The 18,447-nt window shown below is 35.9% G+C and overlaps 1 protein-coding gene across 5 annotated transcripts in view; it reads left to right on the top strand.

Annotated features, from left to right (window-relative positions):
- Positions 1 to 18,447, top strand: part of LOC128861276 (uncharacterized) — an 84,750-nt gene that overhangs the window by 61,264 nt on the left and 5,039 nt on the right. For all 5 annotated transcript variants that reach the window (XM_054099299.1, XM_054099326.1, XM_054099308.1 and 2 more), the window contains exon 2: positions 422 to 750. In XM_054099299.1, the coding sequence (XP_053955274.1) occupies positions 562 to 750 (189 nt within the window). In that variant the 5' untranslated portion in view covers positions 422 to 561. The remainder of the gene's footprint in view (positions 1 to 421; positions 751 to 18,447) is intronic.

Below are 18,447 nucleotides of genomic sequence, written 5' to 3'. Positions count from 1 at the left end.
TGAGGAGATGTTTTGAAGAACTAACCTTAAATTTTACAAGAAGACAATTATTCCACATCGAAGCTGAAGGTAAGTAGTATAGAGCAGCAAAATGGGATGGGAATTTTACTTACCATGCAGCGTGCTTAACAATCGATTTATTCTAATATTCAAGACAGGATTGACGCCATATTATTGTCAAAAATTGGACTAATCGAGTGGACCATGGACAGATGCCGGATATCATATTCAAAAACAAAAATGTGATGAAATTTTCTACCAGATTATAATTATACAATGGGGCGAAATTTTACTAGAAATAAACTTAGCATCAAAAATTGTCAACCCTTTTAAAACATAATTTCGAATAACATAAAAAGGTTTTTGAAAACATAATATAGTTAATATTTTATATTATTATCTCAACTATTTTTATTTTCAGCACTGCAGCATTTCACACAAAAACCTTAGAAATAATGTTCATTTCACTCCATGCCCGCAAATTCATCTACAGTTCACAAGAAGTAACAGTACTGTGTGGCCTATTCTAACTTAAGCGGATTTCTTTGTATACTGATACTGATGTGGAAAATGTTTGAAGACACGATCTACTGTAGTGAGTGCACCAACTTTCTAGAGCCGCCACCTAAATTCGAGATTCCTGCTCCTCCGCGGCCGCCATACATAGGAACTCCGAGCAACTGCAAAGAAAAAGTGATGTCACTGAAGATACAGAAAGCATGGGACCATGATAAGTGCGAAGCAATACCGGTAAGTAACACTGTTATATAATTCGAGTTTTGTACTGTTAATAAACCGTTAATGTTATTATAATTTCGATAAAAGTTTAAAGGTTATACTTTCTGTTTTAAATGTATAATCTATATGTATAAAAATTAAGCCGAAAAAAAGTGTGCATTTGTCCGGGGTAATCTCAGCAACGCCTGTAAGGAAAACAATGAAAGTTTCGCACATTGTTGGTGTTGCTTTGGCAAAGGTTTCTGTGAAGTTTGGTTGAAATCCGATAACGCGTGTGTGTGCGGTGCGTCGGTTAAGTGAGTGTGTTTTTGCTGTTTGTCGCACGTATTTTTTGTACCGCATATAGCATTCATTAGAATTGAATACATTTGGGTCGTGTGTGTCTGGGCCGATTATTATGAAATTTGGTATATATATATATATTTTTCCACGGTGAAGGTTAGTATAATATGCTTATTGATTCCACTCGCCACCAGGTGGCGCTGCCGAAAGCCAAAACGAAGACCCGGGTAACCCTAGGATGTGTTTTTACATTGTGGGTATCAAATCAAAGCTACTGATGAGTGCTTTAATACAGAGGATTTTTTAGATCTCTGAGTGACCAGGGTATCGAGATATAGCCGAAAAGGTGGACCAAGGTACCCTTGGATGTGTTTGTACAATATGGGTATCAGATGGAAGCTGTTGACGAAAGCTTTTAAGTGATGGAAGAGGAAAAGGAATAGCTACAGGAAGAGGAAGAGGAAGACCACTTATTATTAAAAATTAAAAAAAAAAAATTCTAAAAAAATTTTAAAATGTTACATATCCGCTTATTAGGTATATAAACGTTAATCTGAAGTCAGTTATAGTGAAAAATTCATTGTATCATTGCTGGCGTGATTGGTGATCGTTTCCTTAACTTTTTGCAGAAAGGTTATGCTAATATGAGATATTACCTATATCATTCATATATGTATTTACGTACTACCTGTGTACTCACAAATATACGGTTGAAGCAAATATATGTCAGTTTTTTTAATTCGCCTGGAAAAGTTTATATAAATTTAAGAAGAGTAAATAGAACTTATTTTATATCAGACTTCACGCAAAAAAGTCATTTGCACCTGAACACATAGCTGGGTTAAAGCGGGGGGGAATAGAACAGTTCTCTTCTACTTCTCCGCTTTTTCGCACACGTAATTGTATGGGATGAGTGCACGATGGCACATAAAAAGTCACTGGAAGCGCTTGATAGGACATTACGAGATTTACGTAGTAAAAATGAAATGTTTGGTCGTACCTTAGTGCTGCTGGCAGGTGATTTTAGACAAACACTGTCTGTTATTCCTCGAGCAACTGTAGCAGATGAATTGGTTGCATGTTTGAAATCATCATATTTGTGGAGACATGTTCAAACACTCAAACTAACTACAAATGTACGTGTTCTTATGCAAAATGATCCATCAGCTGCTGAACTTTCACAGCAATTATTGGATATTGGTAATGGCAAAGTTCCTGTCGATAATTTAACTGGCTTAATAACTTTACAACCAAACTTTTGTCAAATAAGTCAAACGAAGGAACAGTTAATTCAAAATATTTTCCCAAATTTGCCTCAAAATTACAAAAATCATGATTGGCTTAGTGAACGAGCCATCATGGCTGGCAAAAATAAAGATGTGAATGAAATGAATGCGGCTATTTTGGCTAACATACCAAGTCCAGAACAAACATATCGATCCCTTGACACTGTTACAAATCAAGATGATATTGTAAATTATCCCACTGAATTTTTGAATTCCTTTGATTTACCTGGATTACCGCCACACATGCTAAACTTGAAAATAGGAGCACCGATTATTATGTTGAGAAACATAAATCAACCACGACTATGTAATGGCACTCGATTAACAGTTAAGAGATTCATGAATAACGTCATTGAAGCAACAATTTTGAATGGAAAATACTCTGGTGAAGACGTTTTAATACCGCGAATACCAATGATACCATCGGATATGCCGTTTGAATTCAAACGTCTTCAATTTGCTGTTCGCCTTGCATTCGCGATTACTATTAATAAGTCACAAGGCCAAACTTTATCAATTTGTGGTATTGATTTAGAATACCCTTGTTTTTCTCATGGCCAACTTTACGTTTCAAGAGTTGGTAATCCATTGGTATTGTTCATTTATTCAACAACGCATGGAAAAATGAAGAATATTGTATACCAAAGAGCATTACAATAAAAAAAGTAATAAAGTAAATCACATCAAACGTTTTTTAATTGCTACTACTATTTAAAACTTCTTTCATTACTATTCATGCGCGAGAATTTTTATAAAATACACACAGTATTTTTCGGCTTAATTTAATTAATTAATCTAGATTTTTTTAAAGACGACCAGCGGAATGGGCGGGTTTTCGCTAGTGTATGTATATATTGTACAAGTAAATCAAAAAAAAAAAATTTGTTTCAATAAATTGCATTTCCCTTTCTATTTGTGTGCAAGGGCAGGCTATAATGCCAAGCCAAACAATTAAATGTTATGGTGCCTGCACCTGAATATCTTGCTCCCTGACTGCCAACGATGCATGTAGACTGCCGCGGTGCTCTTTATAACACAATCGGCGATTCCCACGATTTTTGACGGTTGATGTTGTTAGCTGCAAGCGCTTTCATTGGTATGTCCGCGTTACATGAGCTGTGGTTTTTATTTTGTAACTGTTGTTACTTGAGCCGCGTTTACAAATTTTGCTTCGGCTCTCGTTGTTGATTACTGCGGTATATTAACTTACATACATGGTAAAACTCGAAGAAATTATATACACTTGTACTATATGTGTGATGCATCTTGGACTCTTTTACTTGCTGCGAGGAAGAAGTTGATGTAGGTATAATGCCCAGTTTTCTGAGATACGATTCGATGTGAGATGGAGCGGAAGCTATTAGCGTTTTCCAGGTGTTTATTGGTTGATTCATTAAGTGGGCGGTCTGTGCTTGTGTCGAGGGGAGATTCGGTAGGGTGTTTCTCGCTAGCTGGTATTGCAAATTTAGTGAGCCCCTGGAGCCATATCTACCATACATCGATACGGTACCACTACGTGAGATTCAGCATTTCCATTATCATGCGTCCTGGTGTAATGTCGTTCAGTTCGTTATACGAGCCCAAACCCCTATTAATTCGAACAGCATGTTTTTTTTTTTCAGTGCGCAATGTTTAACACATTATATTATCAATACTATTAAATATAGCGCATACCAATGTATTTTGTCTTAAAGAGAATTTTATTCTCTTAACGATTGAAAAAAGAGATTTGTTCTATATCCAACAACAACAACAATATGAGTAATTTATTCAAACGGTAGTCTTAAGAGATAAGAAAAAAATGACCACTATTAATTCGAACGCTGCGTAAGCCCACCTTTATCTCAAAAGAAGAGCAAATCAAAAGCAACCAATGTAACGGAATCGCTATCTACAGTTATAATCTGCAAATAATATCACAATACAGCATGCAAAAAATTTAAAAATTGCTGCAATTTAGTGCAAGTTTAGCAACGATGGTACGTGGTAAGCCTATTTGCAACGAAATCAGAGTATTGATTAGAGATTATTTTAAATCTGGGAAGACACTTACGGAGATCAGCAAGCAATTAAATTTGTCTAAATCATCTGTGCATGGAGTGATAAAAATTAAAAAAAAAACTGGGAATATTGAAAATAACATTGAAAATAGAGGCCGAACATCAGCAATAACACCCCGCGACAAAAGACAACCGGCCAAAATTGTTAAGGCTGATCGTCGCCAATCTTTGAGAAATTTGGCTTCTGAGTGGTCGCAGAAAATTGGCAAAACTGTAAAGCGAGAATGGACGCGACTACATTTAAAAAATATTGGATATGGTTTTTTTAAAGTATGTTTTGTTATTAGCTATGTATGCATCGTACTCAATAACTTATCTTACTCGTAGGCCAAGGAAAAACCCTTGCTTACGCTTCGTCAAAAAAAGAAACGTTTGCAATGGGCTCGGGAAAGGATGTCTTGGACTCAAAGGCAATGGGATACCATCATATTTAGTGATGAGGCTAAATTTGATGTTTGTGTCGGCGATTCGAGAAAACGCGTTATCCGTAAGAGGGCAGATGCATACCATAAAGACTGCCTTAAAAGAACAGTAAAGTTTCCTGCAAGCACTATGGTATGGGGATGTATGTCTGCCAAAGGATTGGGAAAACTGCATTTCATTGAAGGGACGCTTAATGCTGAAAAATACATGCATATTTTAGAAGATAGTTTGCTGTCATCAATACCAAAACTGGCAGATTGCAGTGAATTCACTTTTCAGCAGGACGGAGTATCATCGCACACAGCCAAACGAACCAAAAATTGGCTGGAATATAATCAAATGGAGGTTTTAGACTGGCCATCAAACAGCCCAGATCTAAGCCCAATTGAAAATATTTGGTGGCTAATGAAGAGCAAGCTTCGAAATGAGCCACAAAGGAATATTTCTGACTTAAAAATGAAGTTGCAGGAGATGTGGGACTCAATTTCTCAAGAACACTGCAAAAATTTGTTAAATTCAATGCCAAAATGGGTTAAATGCGTAATGCAAGCCAAAGGCGACATTACACAATTCTAATGTTAATTAAATTAATGTATTAAGTACGATAGGCAATCATATTACGCAGCGTTCGAATTAATAATGGTCATTTTTTTCTTATCTCTTAAGACTACCGTTTGAATAAATTACTCATATTGTTGTTGTTGTTGTTGGATATAGAACAAATCTCTTTTTTCAATCGTTAAGAGAATAAAATTCTCTTTAAGACAAAATACATTGGTATGCGCTATATTTAGTAGTATTGATAATATAATGTGTTAAACATTGCGCACTGAAAAAAAAACATGCTGTTCGAATTAATAGTGGTTTGGGCTCGTATAGCCTTTCAGCTGGGTATCAGAGTCACTAGAAATATGATCTCAAACTTATTAACGAATTTCTTTTTGTTGTGCTGTGAATGTGTTTGTAGCGCAAGGCTTACAATTTCAGCGCCTATGAATGTATTTTGTTCTTGTGCTCGCAATGCTTAAAATTTTAGCTTTGGACGACATACGCATGTAGAGGAACAAAGTGAGTACCTTGTGTGTGCGGTTATATATACATGCATACATATGTGTATACTAATAATCAAAGTTTTGCTGGGAGTTCAGAATACAAATACAAATATACGTGCATAGGCTGGGGCAACAAGTATGCATACGCACATACATATACGCGAATCTTGAGTTTTTTTTTTTCAAAACTTATTTATTTATTCGTTAATATCTATTTTGTCCCCTTCAAAGTAATCCCCATGAGATATTATGCACTTGTGCCACCGATTTTTCTAATCTTCGAAGCACTTAAAAAATCAGTTTTTTTTAAATCTTGTTCAGCTCCTCTTTCGATGCCGTCTTTATCTCGCCAATCGTAGCGTAGCGACATACTTCTATGGGCCTCTTCAGTTTCGGGAACAAGAAAAAGTCACAGGGGACCAGATCTGGGGAATAGTGGCTAAGGCATCGTTAGTGTGTTGTTTTTGGCCAAAAAGTCGTGCACAAGCAACGATGTGTGAGCAGGGGCGTTATCGTGATGCAAGAACCAATTTTTGTTCTTCCACAAATTCGGGCGTTTCTGGTGGGTTGCTTTTCGAAAATTGCGCATAACTTGCAGGTAATATTCCTTATTGACCGTTTTACCCTGTGGCAAGAACTCATATTGCAGCAACTTCTTTAACGGTGATTCGCAAATTGGTCTGTTGTTGAACCACCGATAAAAGTTGCTTTGGACCAAAGTAACTTCTCCGTATGACACAGTCAACATTCGGAAAGCATCCGCGCATTTAATTTCGTTTTTCACACAAAATTTGATACAGGTTCTTTGAACCATCTTTTTGAATAGCTAAAAATCGAAGATGAGCCGAAACACATGCAAGCAAAGCAGCTGTTAACAATTAACTGAACATTCAAAATGGCCGAACTCGTCGACATGTACGTAACCTGCGAAAATTCAAAATTCGCGATACTTTTTGAACACACCTTGTATGTATTTGCATATGTAGATGATAATTGTTTCAGTATTTGTTAGGCAGAAATTTGATCATTCGGGTATTTACTCCCTAATTATTGTATGTAGATATGATAAGGTTATGCATCGTGAGGTAGGTCATGTTTGCTTCAGTACATACATACCTACTTATGTGTGTAACTTTAGGTGATTTAAAAATGCGTTTGGACTTAGTTGGTTAGGTTTCTTTACATTTTTATTTTATTTATATTAAATTTCAAAGTTTTATATATTACTATCTAGAAAATTCATATTTTATTCCCTGTAATAAAATGTAAATTGAATAAAATTTCGTTTGTCAAAGGAACATGGAACTGCACATTAAAATGTCTTGCAAAATATCGTCGGCCATTAGTCAATTTGATTTCGCCAAAAACCATGCAGAGCCAATGTGATTAGAGAAAATTTACTGTACTCAGCTCTGTTAAGAACTTCTATTTCTCCTGTCGAGACGGGCGAGATAAAAAATCTTGGCAGTTAGACTTCATTTGTGACAATTCACACCATTCGTAGCTCATGAGACTTCTCTATATCATTAACGTTCTCTGCACCACAGCTAAAATAACGTCAAGACAAAATACCACTCATTTTTTCACTTTGAGTATGCACAATCTTATACTCATACATACTCTATGCATTTTTGGTCGGTCGCAGTGACAATTTGGGAAGTTTTTCAAATCTAAATTATAAGCCACATTCCTTCCAAAGCGCCATTGTCTCAATGCATACTGATGAGCTTATTTAATTAATGATTTAGCTAATCGGATTGCTATATAAATGAAAATTCAATTCTGATTCGTTTGATGATGCAAATCAAAACAAACACAATAGTAAACATTTTTAAATGTTGCTTTACTTGTTTCTAAATTTCCTTTGATTATTAATTGATAAAAATTCTTTCCCCTATCATTTAACACTCCACTATTTGAAGTTATCGCATTGTTCTAGGATCAAAACAACAATATTTGCACACATACATATAGGTATATGTAAAAAAAAAAAAGAACACAAGAGCGAAGATACCACAATTAAATATTAGCAATAGACGTTTACGAGTATTATATGATCCGTTATCACTGCGAAGTATATGCACTAACACTACCCGACAATACTTTCGTAAAGTGTGTCATTAATATTTACCTACAATTTAAGTCATATTCAATGTACATATACATATGTTGAGATGTGTTAGTGGGTATTTCGTCTGGCGTCGAGTAGAATATTTATACGAGTTCAAAACCAATAATTAATTCTTTCCACAAATGACGATCGTACCTCTTGCGAATTTAATGATTTTTCAAATTATATTTTATTATATATTTTAATCCAAAATGAAGCAGATACAGATACTCTACGTAAAGGCAACTTTTTCGTTGGAAGTGGAGTGCTATGCTTTTTGTCGTAACAGTGGCATGTGCTCTAAAATCAACGCTAAAAACCCCCAGTGTCGGTTTTGATAGCTACTAGTAGTAGGAAAAACAAGGTACTGCAACAGAAGCATATGTGACCGATATCACTTCAAACGACTTTGATTTCTTGTTGAAGTCTTGTTGACGAACTGAATAGTCTATCTCCGCCTGTGTCGATTCTCAGTCTGTGGTTTGTGTCGTAGGGCAATATTTGAAACCTCGGCGTTTCCTAACAGATTGCCTCCCCTGTGCGATTTCTTGTCGATTTGATCGTAGATACCTTCCGTAGTTCCTTTATAATATTTTCCCTCTCTGCAGTAGTCATCTATCAAACAATTGGCACGCCATGGTTTCATGTTATCATTAGTGAATATCCCAGCATAGCGCTTTCGCCTTTTTGGTATATCTGGCAAGTCTTCTACGAGAAAGCAATCGTTGGGCAAAACTTTCGTCACCAAGTACAGTCCCTTGTAGAAGGTGGAGCTACGTAATCCACCACAACTAGATCTCTTTCGTTGTACTGCTTTGGTGTTTGTAACATTAATAAAGCTAATTTTGAACAAAAGAAACTTAATTTCTTTGTTAGGCTCCGGACTTTTATATAATATATTATATATTGTATTAATTATTTTTTTGTTAAATATCATTTCCGGACTCTGCCCCGGCCACGGAAATTCGGAAGTAATTGTAAACGATCTAATATATATATCTATATATATATAAAAATTCAGCCGTTTTTCGCGTTGTGATGAACTTTACGGAGAATGGCTCAACTTGATTATTCATCTCAGAAATACGTTGTCATTGGAAGTATGGATAAAATTTGCGGATTTTGTTAAGCATTGAAATTCAAAACTGAAACACCAGGCATTTGTTGCGCTGCAGGAAAAGTTCGTTTAACAGACATACAATATCCGCCCGAACCAATAGTTACATTATTATCGGGAACATCACCCGATTCCAAACATTTTCTTGAAAAAATTTCCACATATAATTCATGTTTTCAAATGACATCTCTTGGTGCTGGAAAAATTATAACGGATAACTTCATGCCAACGTTCAAGGTAATACATAAACTTCAACGCTCAACAACATTCGCTGACACATCTAATGAATCATTAGATTTTATATACACAAATTATGGCTTTTTTCAGATTCAAGGGCAAGCATATCACTTAATACTTAATACATTACTACCACTACCCGATCAAGAGTCAAAATTTTTGCAAATTTATTTCATTAATGACAACGATGATGAGCTTGAAGCACGGTGTGCATTTTCCAGAAATATAAACAGAGTCATTATGAGAGAGTTACAAGATTTATTACACACACACAATGTTTTGGTGCAAAGTTTTAAAACAACAATCGAAAGATTGTCATCTGATAATCATAAAATTAAAATTGATGCAAATAAAACGCCTGCCGGCGAACATCGTGGAAGATACAATCAACCAACTTCAAGCAACGAGGTTGCAATTGTTATATCTGGAGATGAATTTAAACCAAGATATATTGTTTTGCAAAGAAGAAATGATACACTGCAACGTGTTAATGAAACGCATCGAAAATATGATGCATTACAATATCCTCTTATGTTCTGTCGTGGTGAAGATGGTTATTCGATTGATATAAAACAAATAAATCCAGCAAATGGTCAAGAAACAAATAAAACTGTAAGCGCAATGAATTATTATGCATACAGAATCATGATAAGAGAAAATCAAGAGAATCACATTTTAAAATGTCGTAAATTATTTCATCAGTATATTGTTGACATGTATGCGAAAATAGAAACAGAACGATTGAATTACATTAGATTCAACCAAAGAAAATTACGCTGTGACGAATACATACATTTACGAGATGCAATTAACAACGATACCAACGTTAATAACATTGGTCAAATGGTAATACTACCTTCATCGTATACAGGCCGTCCAAAGCATATGCATGAATACGCCCAAGATGCAATGTGTTATGTCAGAAATTATGGTCGACCCGACTTATTCATAACTTTCACATGCAATCCGAAATGGGATGATATTAAGAATCATTTATATACTGGGCAATCAGCTACTGATAGGCATGACATTACTGCAAGAGTGTTTAGACGAAAGCTACAGTCTCTAATGGATTTCATTCTAAAACATAAAGTTTACGGAGATGTAATAGGACTATGAATAAGTTCGTGCGGTTTTTTTTCGAAATTTGAAACTTTATTGACGTAAAATGGTTACAAATTTAATATTCAAAATATTGTCCATCGCTTACTACTACTTTTTCCCATCTTTCTGGCAATTCACGGATTCCCTTTGTGAAAAATTCGGTCGGTTTTGCCGCAATCCACGAATCGATCCATTTTTTGACTTCATCGTAATTACGGAAGTGCTGGTCAGCCAGGCCATGTTGCATCGATCGGAAGAGATAGTAATCGGATGGCGCAAGGTCTGGACTATACGGCGGGTGGGGTAGGACATCCCATTTGAGCGTTTCTAAGTATGTTTTGACCACTTGTGCAACATGTGGCCGAGCATTGTCATGTTGCAAAATAACTTTGTCGTGTCTATCGGCGTATTGCGGCCGTTTTTCTCGCAGTGCTCGGCTCAAACGCATCAATTGTCGTCGGTAGACATCCCCCGTAATCGTTTCATTCGGTTTCAGTAGCTCATAATACACAACACCCAGCTGGTCCCACCAGATACACAGCATAACCTTCAGGCCATGAATATTCTGCGCCGACGTCGATGTTGAAGCATGGCCAGGGTATCCATACGTTGCCCGACGTTTTGGATTGTCGTAATGGACCCACTTTTCATCGCCAGTCACAATTCGATGCAAAAAACCCTTTCTTTTGTGCCGTTGAAGCAGTTGTTCGCATGCCATAAAACGGCGTTCAACGTCTCTTGGCTTCAATTCATACGGCACCCAATGGCCTACCTTTCGGATCATTCCCATGGCTTTTAAACGTTTGGAAATGGTTGATTGATCAACTCCCAAAGTTTTTGCAACCTCTTCTTGCGTTTGAGCCGGATCTTGATCGAGCAATTCCTCCAATTCGGTATCCATGAACTTTGGCGGCGCACCCTCGCGTTCTTCGTCTTCCAAGCCAAAATCACCACTTTTAAAGCGTGCAAACCACTTCTGGCACGTTCGCTCAGATAGAGCATGCTCACCATAAACTTCCACCAAGATACGATGACTTTCGGCTGCTTTTTTCTTCATATTAAAATAATGAAGAAGAATTCCCCGCAAAAACACATTATTTGGCACGAAATTCGACATTTTCAAGTGTGGTAAAAATATTGTTGTTTACGCTTCAAATAAAAAACTTATACTGACGTTTGTGCCTTACGACAGTAGCTCTCCAATGAATGTTTGGAAATGTGGATCGATGGAATAATAATCAAGTTACGCCATCTGTTGTAAAACCGCACGAACTTATAAATAGACCTATTACAATGTTCATGTATTCTGTGGAATGGCAAAAAAGAGGCTTGCCTCATGCGCATATTTTGATTTGGTTAAAACAAAAACTAACCACAGATAAAATTGATCATATTATATGTGCTGAAATTCCAGATATAAATGAAGATCCAGAATTACATACTACTGTAACCAAAAACATGATTCATGGACCGTGTGGTACGTTAAATCAAAATTCTCCATGTATGGTTGATGGTAAATGTTCAAAAAACTACCCAAGACAATTAATTGCTGAAACAATGACTGGAAATGATGGATATCCATTGTACCGTAGAAGATCACCAGAAGATAATGGAAAATTAGTCACTGTGAAAATAAATAATCAAATGTGGAGATCGATAACCGTTGGATAGTTCCGTATTCCAAATTATTATCGAAAAAATTTAACGCACATATAAATGTTGAATATTGTAACTCCGTAAAATCCATCAAATACATATGCAAATATATTATATCAATAAAGGAAGTGACATGGCAGTATTTGTAAATCGAAATGATGAAATTACTAAATACCAAATGGGAAGATACATTAGTAGCAACGAAGCAGTTTGGAGAATATTACAATATCATTTCCGATTCATGATCGCCATCCAGCTGTTATTCATTTGTCAGTCCATTTAGAAAATGAACAAAGTGTTTATTTCACTGAAAATACTGCTCAACAAATGGCCGAACGACCACCAGCAACAACACTAACTGCATTTTTCAACTTATGTGAAACAGATTCATTTGCAAAAACATTGCTTTATTCAAATGTTCCTAAATATTTTACTTGAAATGCATCATCAAGGTACGTTTACTCTTAGTTGATATTCCCGGCCCAAGATCATTCGAAAGTTTGAAACGAGTTAATGGTCATCTTTGTTGCACTTATCAGCAAGCATGCAAAGAATTGAATTTGCTTGAAAATGATAATCAGTGGGATGCAACTCTTATGGATGCATGTGCAACAAGTTCTCCACACCAAATAAGAACACTATTTGACATCATTATTGCTACATTTTTCCCAGCAAACCCAAAAGAATTGTAGAGTACTTACCAAGAATACATGACAGAAGATATCCTACATCAAGTACGTCGCATTACTGCAAATCCAAATTTGAATTATACAGATGAATTATATAATGAGGCATTAATTAAAATCGAAGACTTTTGCCTGATGATTGCAAAAAAACTCTGAGTGAGTTAGGTATGATCGCACCAAATCGGCCGATGCATGATGCATACAATGCAGAATTAAGACGAGAAAAAGAATATGATCGAAATGATCTGAACACATTTGTAACAACAAACCTACCAAAATTAAACACAGAACAAAGGCAGGCATATGACACAATTATAGACAATGTTGCAAATGAAAGAGGAGGAATATTCTTCTTAGATTCACCAGGTGGGTCTGGAAAAACGTTTTTGCTGTCGTTAATTTTGGCCACCATTCGATCAGAGAATAATATTGCTTTGGCTTTGGCATCATCTGGAATAGCGGCAACTTTATTGGACGGCGCACATAGGGGTATTTGAACAATCTAAGGGGCCAAAAGTATTTTTTGGGTTTAACGTGTGCTAATGGATGTTTCTGAATAAAACCAACTAAAATAATGAACTTAAAACATTTATTGAATGAAATATAATATGAGAATGAAGAAAGATTTACAAGATCAAACATAAAAAAATATAAACAATTAAAAAAAGCATCCAATCAAATGGTATTATCTAGATTTTCTTCATCGCTACCTGAAGAAAATTCTAGGTTTGGATCGGCAGGCATGAGCATTTCCAATGTTTCTGGCAGAAATTATTGGGACTTTCTTCTTTTTATTTGCCTCCTAGAGCTCATTAAGGGGTCCGAACTTAAAAGGAGGCGGTTAAAAATATCCCTGTTGCAATTTTCTCTAGTAAATTTTCGGGCAAAATCTAGCCGGTAAGAGCGCAAATGCTTATTTCGGGCTTCTGCAGCCTCTTCAGAGAGCTGGCCAATTGGTAACAAAGCACTCTTTATTATAACAGCTCCATGAATAAGGATTTTGTGCATTGTGGGTGTCATGGGATGCCACGGATAAAGATCCACATATAATCGAGCAGTTTCTGTTGCATAAATATCATATTTTTCAGGATTAATTTTATGACCACTAGAAATTGTTTCTAGAATAACTTTCAGTCTATATATTAATTCGTAGCTGATGCCTGTTATATCGGATGCTAATTGAGGATTGTCGAAAAATCTTCGGCTTGTGTTACCGTCATTGGTATTACCGAAATTCGCCTTTGGCATATCTATTAACAATCCCGTTTCTTGGCGAAACCTGTCCTGGATCTCTTGTTAACTCTCTTTCTCGAGGCTTTTTTCAGTTTCGGTTTTTCCTGCTCTATATTTTTTTACTGGCAACTTATAAGACAAATGGAGAATGCTCTCAAATATTCTTATCCTGGCATGTAGTACCGAAAGGCCAAATTGAATAGCCTCGAAATTAACATCTATTGTTTTATCCAAATTGTTGAAATCCTTTGAGGTTGTGCCGCAAATGTAGCAACGACTGGTTGATGTGGTTTCTGTGGCAGCATTACAGACCTTTCCGTCAACCATTGTCATTATAAATTCGTGTTTCACTGAATAATGTTTGCCACTCAAGTCAAATTCTGTTGCAACCAGACTGTTTATCTGATTATTGACGTGATTAATTTCTTGCTCCGTTACATCAGTAGTCTCTTTGATAAATTTAAATCTTATAGGCCGACAAAATCGAGGAGGAGATGGTGTTGGATTTTCCCATATAGTCTTTTCCATGTTTTGGCCGCATACTAATTTTACAGGAGCAAAGCAGCTTTGAAAAATGTTCGTATCTGAATCCGTATCATTTTCTTTCGCTCAGATCTCCAAAAGATTTACTCGGTCGTCCTGTTCGATTTGAAGGACTGTCAGCAACAACGGGAATGGCGAAGGTTCCGTTCAGCCAAGACTCATTACTTTTTAGGAATACCGCTTCTTTATAATGAGCTTTAGTCCATCGATTTTTAAATTCTGATTTGAAATGTGCAAAATTGCTTTTCAACGTCTCAATTTGTTTGTCAGAGAATCCTTTAATAGACATAAACTGATCTTTCAAGAAATTTAGCCTTGCCTCTATGTTGGGTAAATTTTCATTGTTCATGAGGTCAAACAAGTATTTTCTAGTCACAATCCTCATTCCCGATGTTCCCATTGAACCTACAACAAATAAATATTTCGCTTAATCCCTTGTAATGGAAAAGACCTTTTTCATAAAATTTTACCAACAACATTCAAAGTACTAAAATACCGTTTATCCGGACTTATCCGGATCAAATTCTTTGATGAATTGTCAAAACAAGGTACATACTAAACAATTACATTCGAATCTTAACCGGATCTATCTCGATAGTATTACTTATTGACTAACAAATATTATTTTAAGAAAAAAAAGTAGTTTGAGAAGGTGTATACTTATAGGGTTGAAAAGTTAACTTTAATACTTGAAAATTATAAAGATTTTAATTGATTTCATTCATTACTAACCTGATGCTTCAGAATCCATAACTCTTTACTCCACTGTTGAACACAAAAACATAAAATTTCACTTTTAAAGTTTGGGTTTTGCAAGAGTGCCGAGAGCAGATAACGTACACGAGGTGATACGATCGAATTCCGACTGCCGTTATCGTATGTCAAATGCTTGTAGGGTGCCCGGGAGGGGTTGGCTTTTGTTCTCGGAAGGGTCAGGTACCTCTGGAAGTCATTTTTGTAAATGTATTTATTGTTTTGTTAAATGGACTTTTGACCCCGTAGATCTTTCAAATACATGTATGTGCGGCGGTCGCACTGCACATTCTGCATTAAAGTTACTATTAAATATGCAAGTAAATGAAGAACCAACTTGCAACATTTCTAAAAATTCTGGAATGGGAAAGGTTTTACAAACATGTAAAATTATTGTATGGGATGAATGCACGATGGCTCATAAAAAATCACTGGAAGCCTTAAATAGAACACTGAAAGATTTTCGAAATAACACAAATATATTTGGTGGTGCACTAACTCTATTGGCCGGTGATTTTCGACAAACTTTACCTGTTATTCCCAAATCAACAGCAGCTGATGAATTGAGAGCGTACAATTAGTGCAAAATGTATTCCCAAATATTGCACAAAACTATCGAAATCAAGATTGGCTAAGCGAGAGAGCTATATTAATTGCCAAAAATGTCGATGTCAATGAAATCAATGCCAGTATATTGACTCAAATTTCAAGTTGTCACCTATAAAGCAATTGATTCAATCACTAGTCCCGACGATGTAGTGAATTATCTAATTGAATTTTTGAATTCACTTAATTTGCCTGGCTTGCCACCACATCGTTTGCAATTGAAATTAGTCAATCAGTCGAAACTATGCAATGGGACAAGATTAGCAGTGAAACGGACAATGAACAATGTAATTGAAGCAACAATTTTGAAAGGTAAATTTAAAGGTGAAGATGTTTTGATTCCGCGCATTCCAATGATTTCAACAGATTTGCCTTTTGATTTTAAGCGACTTCAATTTCCCATTTGCCTTGCTTTTGCTATTACAATCAATAAGTCTCAAGGTCAAACACTTCAATTATGTGGAATTGACTTAACTTATCCATGCTTTGGACATGGGCAACTGTATGTAGGATGTTCTCGAGTAGGGAAACCATCGTTACTTTATATTTATACACCGCATGAAAATAAAACAACAAATTTTGTGTATCAGAAGGCTTTAGAATAAGTTGTTAGTTTACAATCATTAGAGTAAGTCACTAAAATAAATAAAACATTGTTATTAGAATAAGTCACTAAATAATGACCGAGCATGAATTAAATGATGAAACAAGAAAAAAACGAAGAACACTTTTCATTTATATTTTTCTTTCACCCAGCGAAGCGGGTGAGGGTCCGCTAGTATATATATATTGTACATTAGGGTGTCCCAGGCTACAAGGGGGAATTGTTTTTTCGGAATTTCAATACGCATACCCTTTATTTTCCTCCATTTGACTCTAAAAACTTAAATATAAAATATTATTGAGATCGGATGGCATTAACCCGTGCCGACTTGATGTCAAACTTTAAGTTTAAAAGTTAGTATGAAAGCTATAGGCTTACAATAGAGAGAAGTGTAATTGAATTTTTAAATTAATTAAATATATAAAAATAAAACACATATTTCGTATTTATTTTCTTTTCATTATAAAAGGGACATCAATCATCGAATTTTCTTTTCAAAGTTTGATTTTTACAATCGGGATATACCTGTCTGTGTTCTTGTACGCAACGTAATAAAAACTGTTTTTGCTCCTCTTTAACAGTGATCAAACCATGGAAGTCTTGCATTAACTTAACCGCTCTTTCTGCCGTATCATTAACTGCTTTCAGTCCTAGCAGCTTCTTTTTAGCCTTTAGCCTGTCATCATTTGACCACGAAGAGGGGCACTTGTTCAGAAAACTGTCGTCAATCTGGAGTCGATTAAACAGGAACTTGCTTTTGACAGAGACGAAGTCATCAATGTTTCTCTCTGAAATTAAAACAGATACATAGATCAGCTATCAATTATACCTATTAGCAAACGTAGTCATAGAACAAAATCAAAGCTTAACTAACGTACCAAAAAGTGGGCCACAGAGTTCTTCTTTGGATGCACGTTTATTGTGGGCTATTGGGGTTTCTCTAGTTAAGTTAGCAATCATTTTTACTTTAGTTTCTAGATCGACTCATCATCAAATAAGGCCAGAATAGATACTTCATCTGTCAAATACCACAAATGCTGGCAAAACTTCTGCAAAGCTGCTTTTGAAATGCTTTTGTCTATTGTTTCGTAATTTTTCATGGCCTTCAAGAAACACAAATCCTGATACGGCACCTTTACTGCTAAAATACATTGGAGCCAGGGTTTTACGTAGGATGTCACGATAAACAGACATACGTCCAACAGAGCTGCCTTATCCTAGTTTGAAATTCTGAATTGAGAGCTAAGTAACGATATTTTTAAGGAATAAATGGTTCTCGCCATCCATCGAGCCTGGTGCATAGCACCTGGAGGCCGAATCTTAAATTTCTTCTCTGAATCTCCGCCAAGAAATATAATGGAAAGCTCAATTAATTCGCGATAGTCATCTCTAACGATTTCTTTGGTTAATTCAGTTTTGTAGAATTCTAGCAGCTTGTCAATTTCCGAAACTTTAAAACAAGATAGCTTTTCTGTACAGCTTTGTTTTTTCTCGGGATCGATATTTTTTCAGTTTTCTCGGAATTTCTTGAATAATGGGATGTCTGGGCTTGTAGTTACTTGAGTGATTTTCGCTTCAAACACGCCTTTAAGTACAAATTCGTAAATGTGATGACGGCAAGCAAAAATAAGCACTTCTCTACCCAGTTTTTGTTCGAGGAGCACACATGCTCCATTTATGCGGCCTGTGTTAGAAGCAATAGTATCACAACAGAGAATCTGCACTTTGTCTTCAAGGTTCCAGTTCGTAATAGCATCCCAAACTGCGTCTGCCTATTCCCTTCCTGTCGAGCTTTCCAATTTAGGAACAGCAATAATTTGTTCTTTATTATCTTATGTAATAACTACCGGTAGGCGTTCTTCTTTACTTTTACGTGAATCTAGAGCTAGCAACAGTTTCCCGTCCCAGTGGACAGTTACCGTGTCCGGGACCTTGTTTTGAAAATCAATGTGTATAG

The sequence above is a fragment of the Anastrepha ludens genome, chromosome 2 (assembly GCF_028408465.1).
Source record: "Anastrepha ludens isolate Willacy chromosome 2, idAnaLude1.1, whole genome shotgun sequence".
NCBI classification, from domain to species: domain Eukaryota; kingdom Metazoa; phylum Arthropoda; class Insecta; order Diptera; family Tephritidae; genus Anastrepha; species Anastrepha ludens.
The sequence above is the reverse complement of the archived record's forward strand: the minus strand, read 5'-3'. Positions and strand labels throughout refer to the sequence as shown.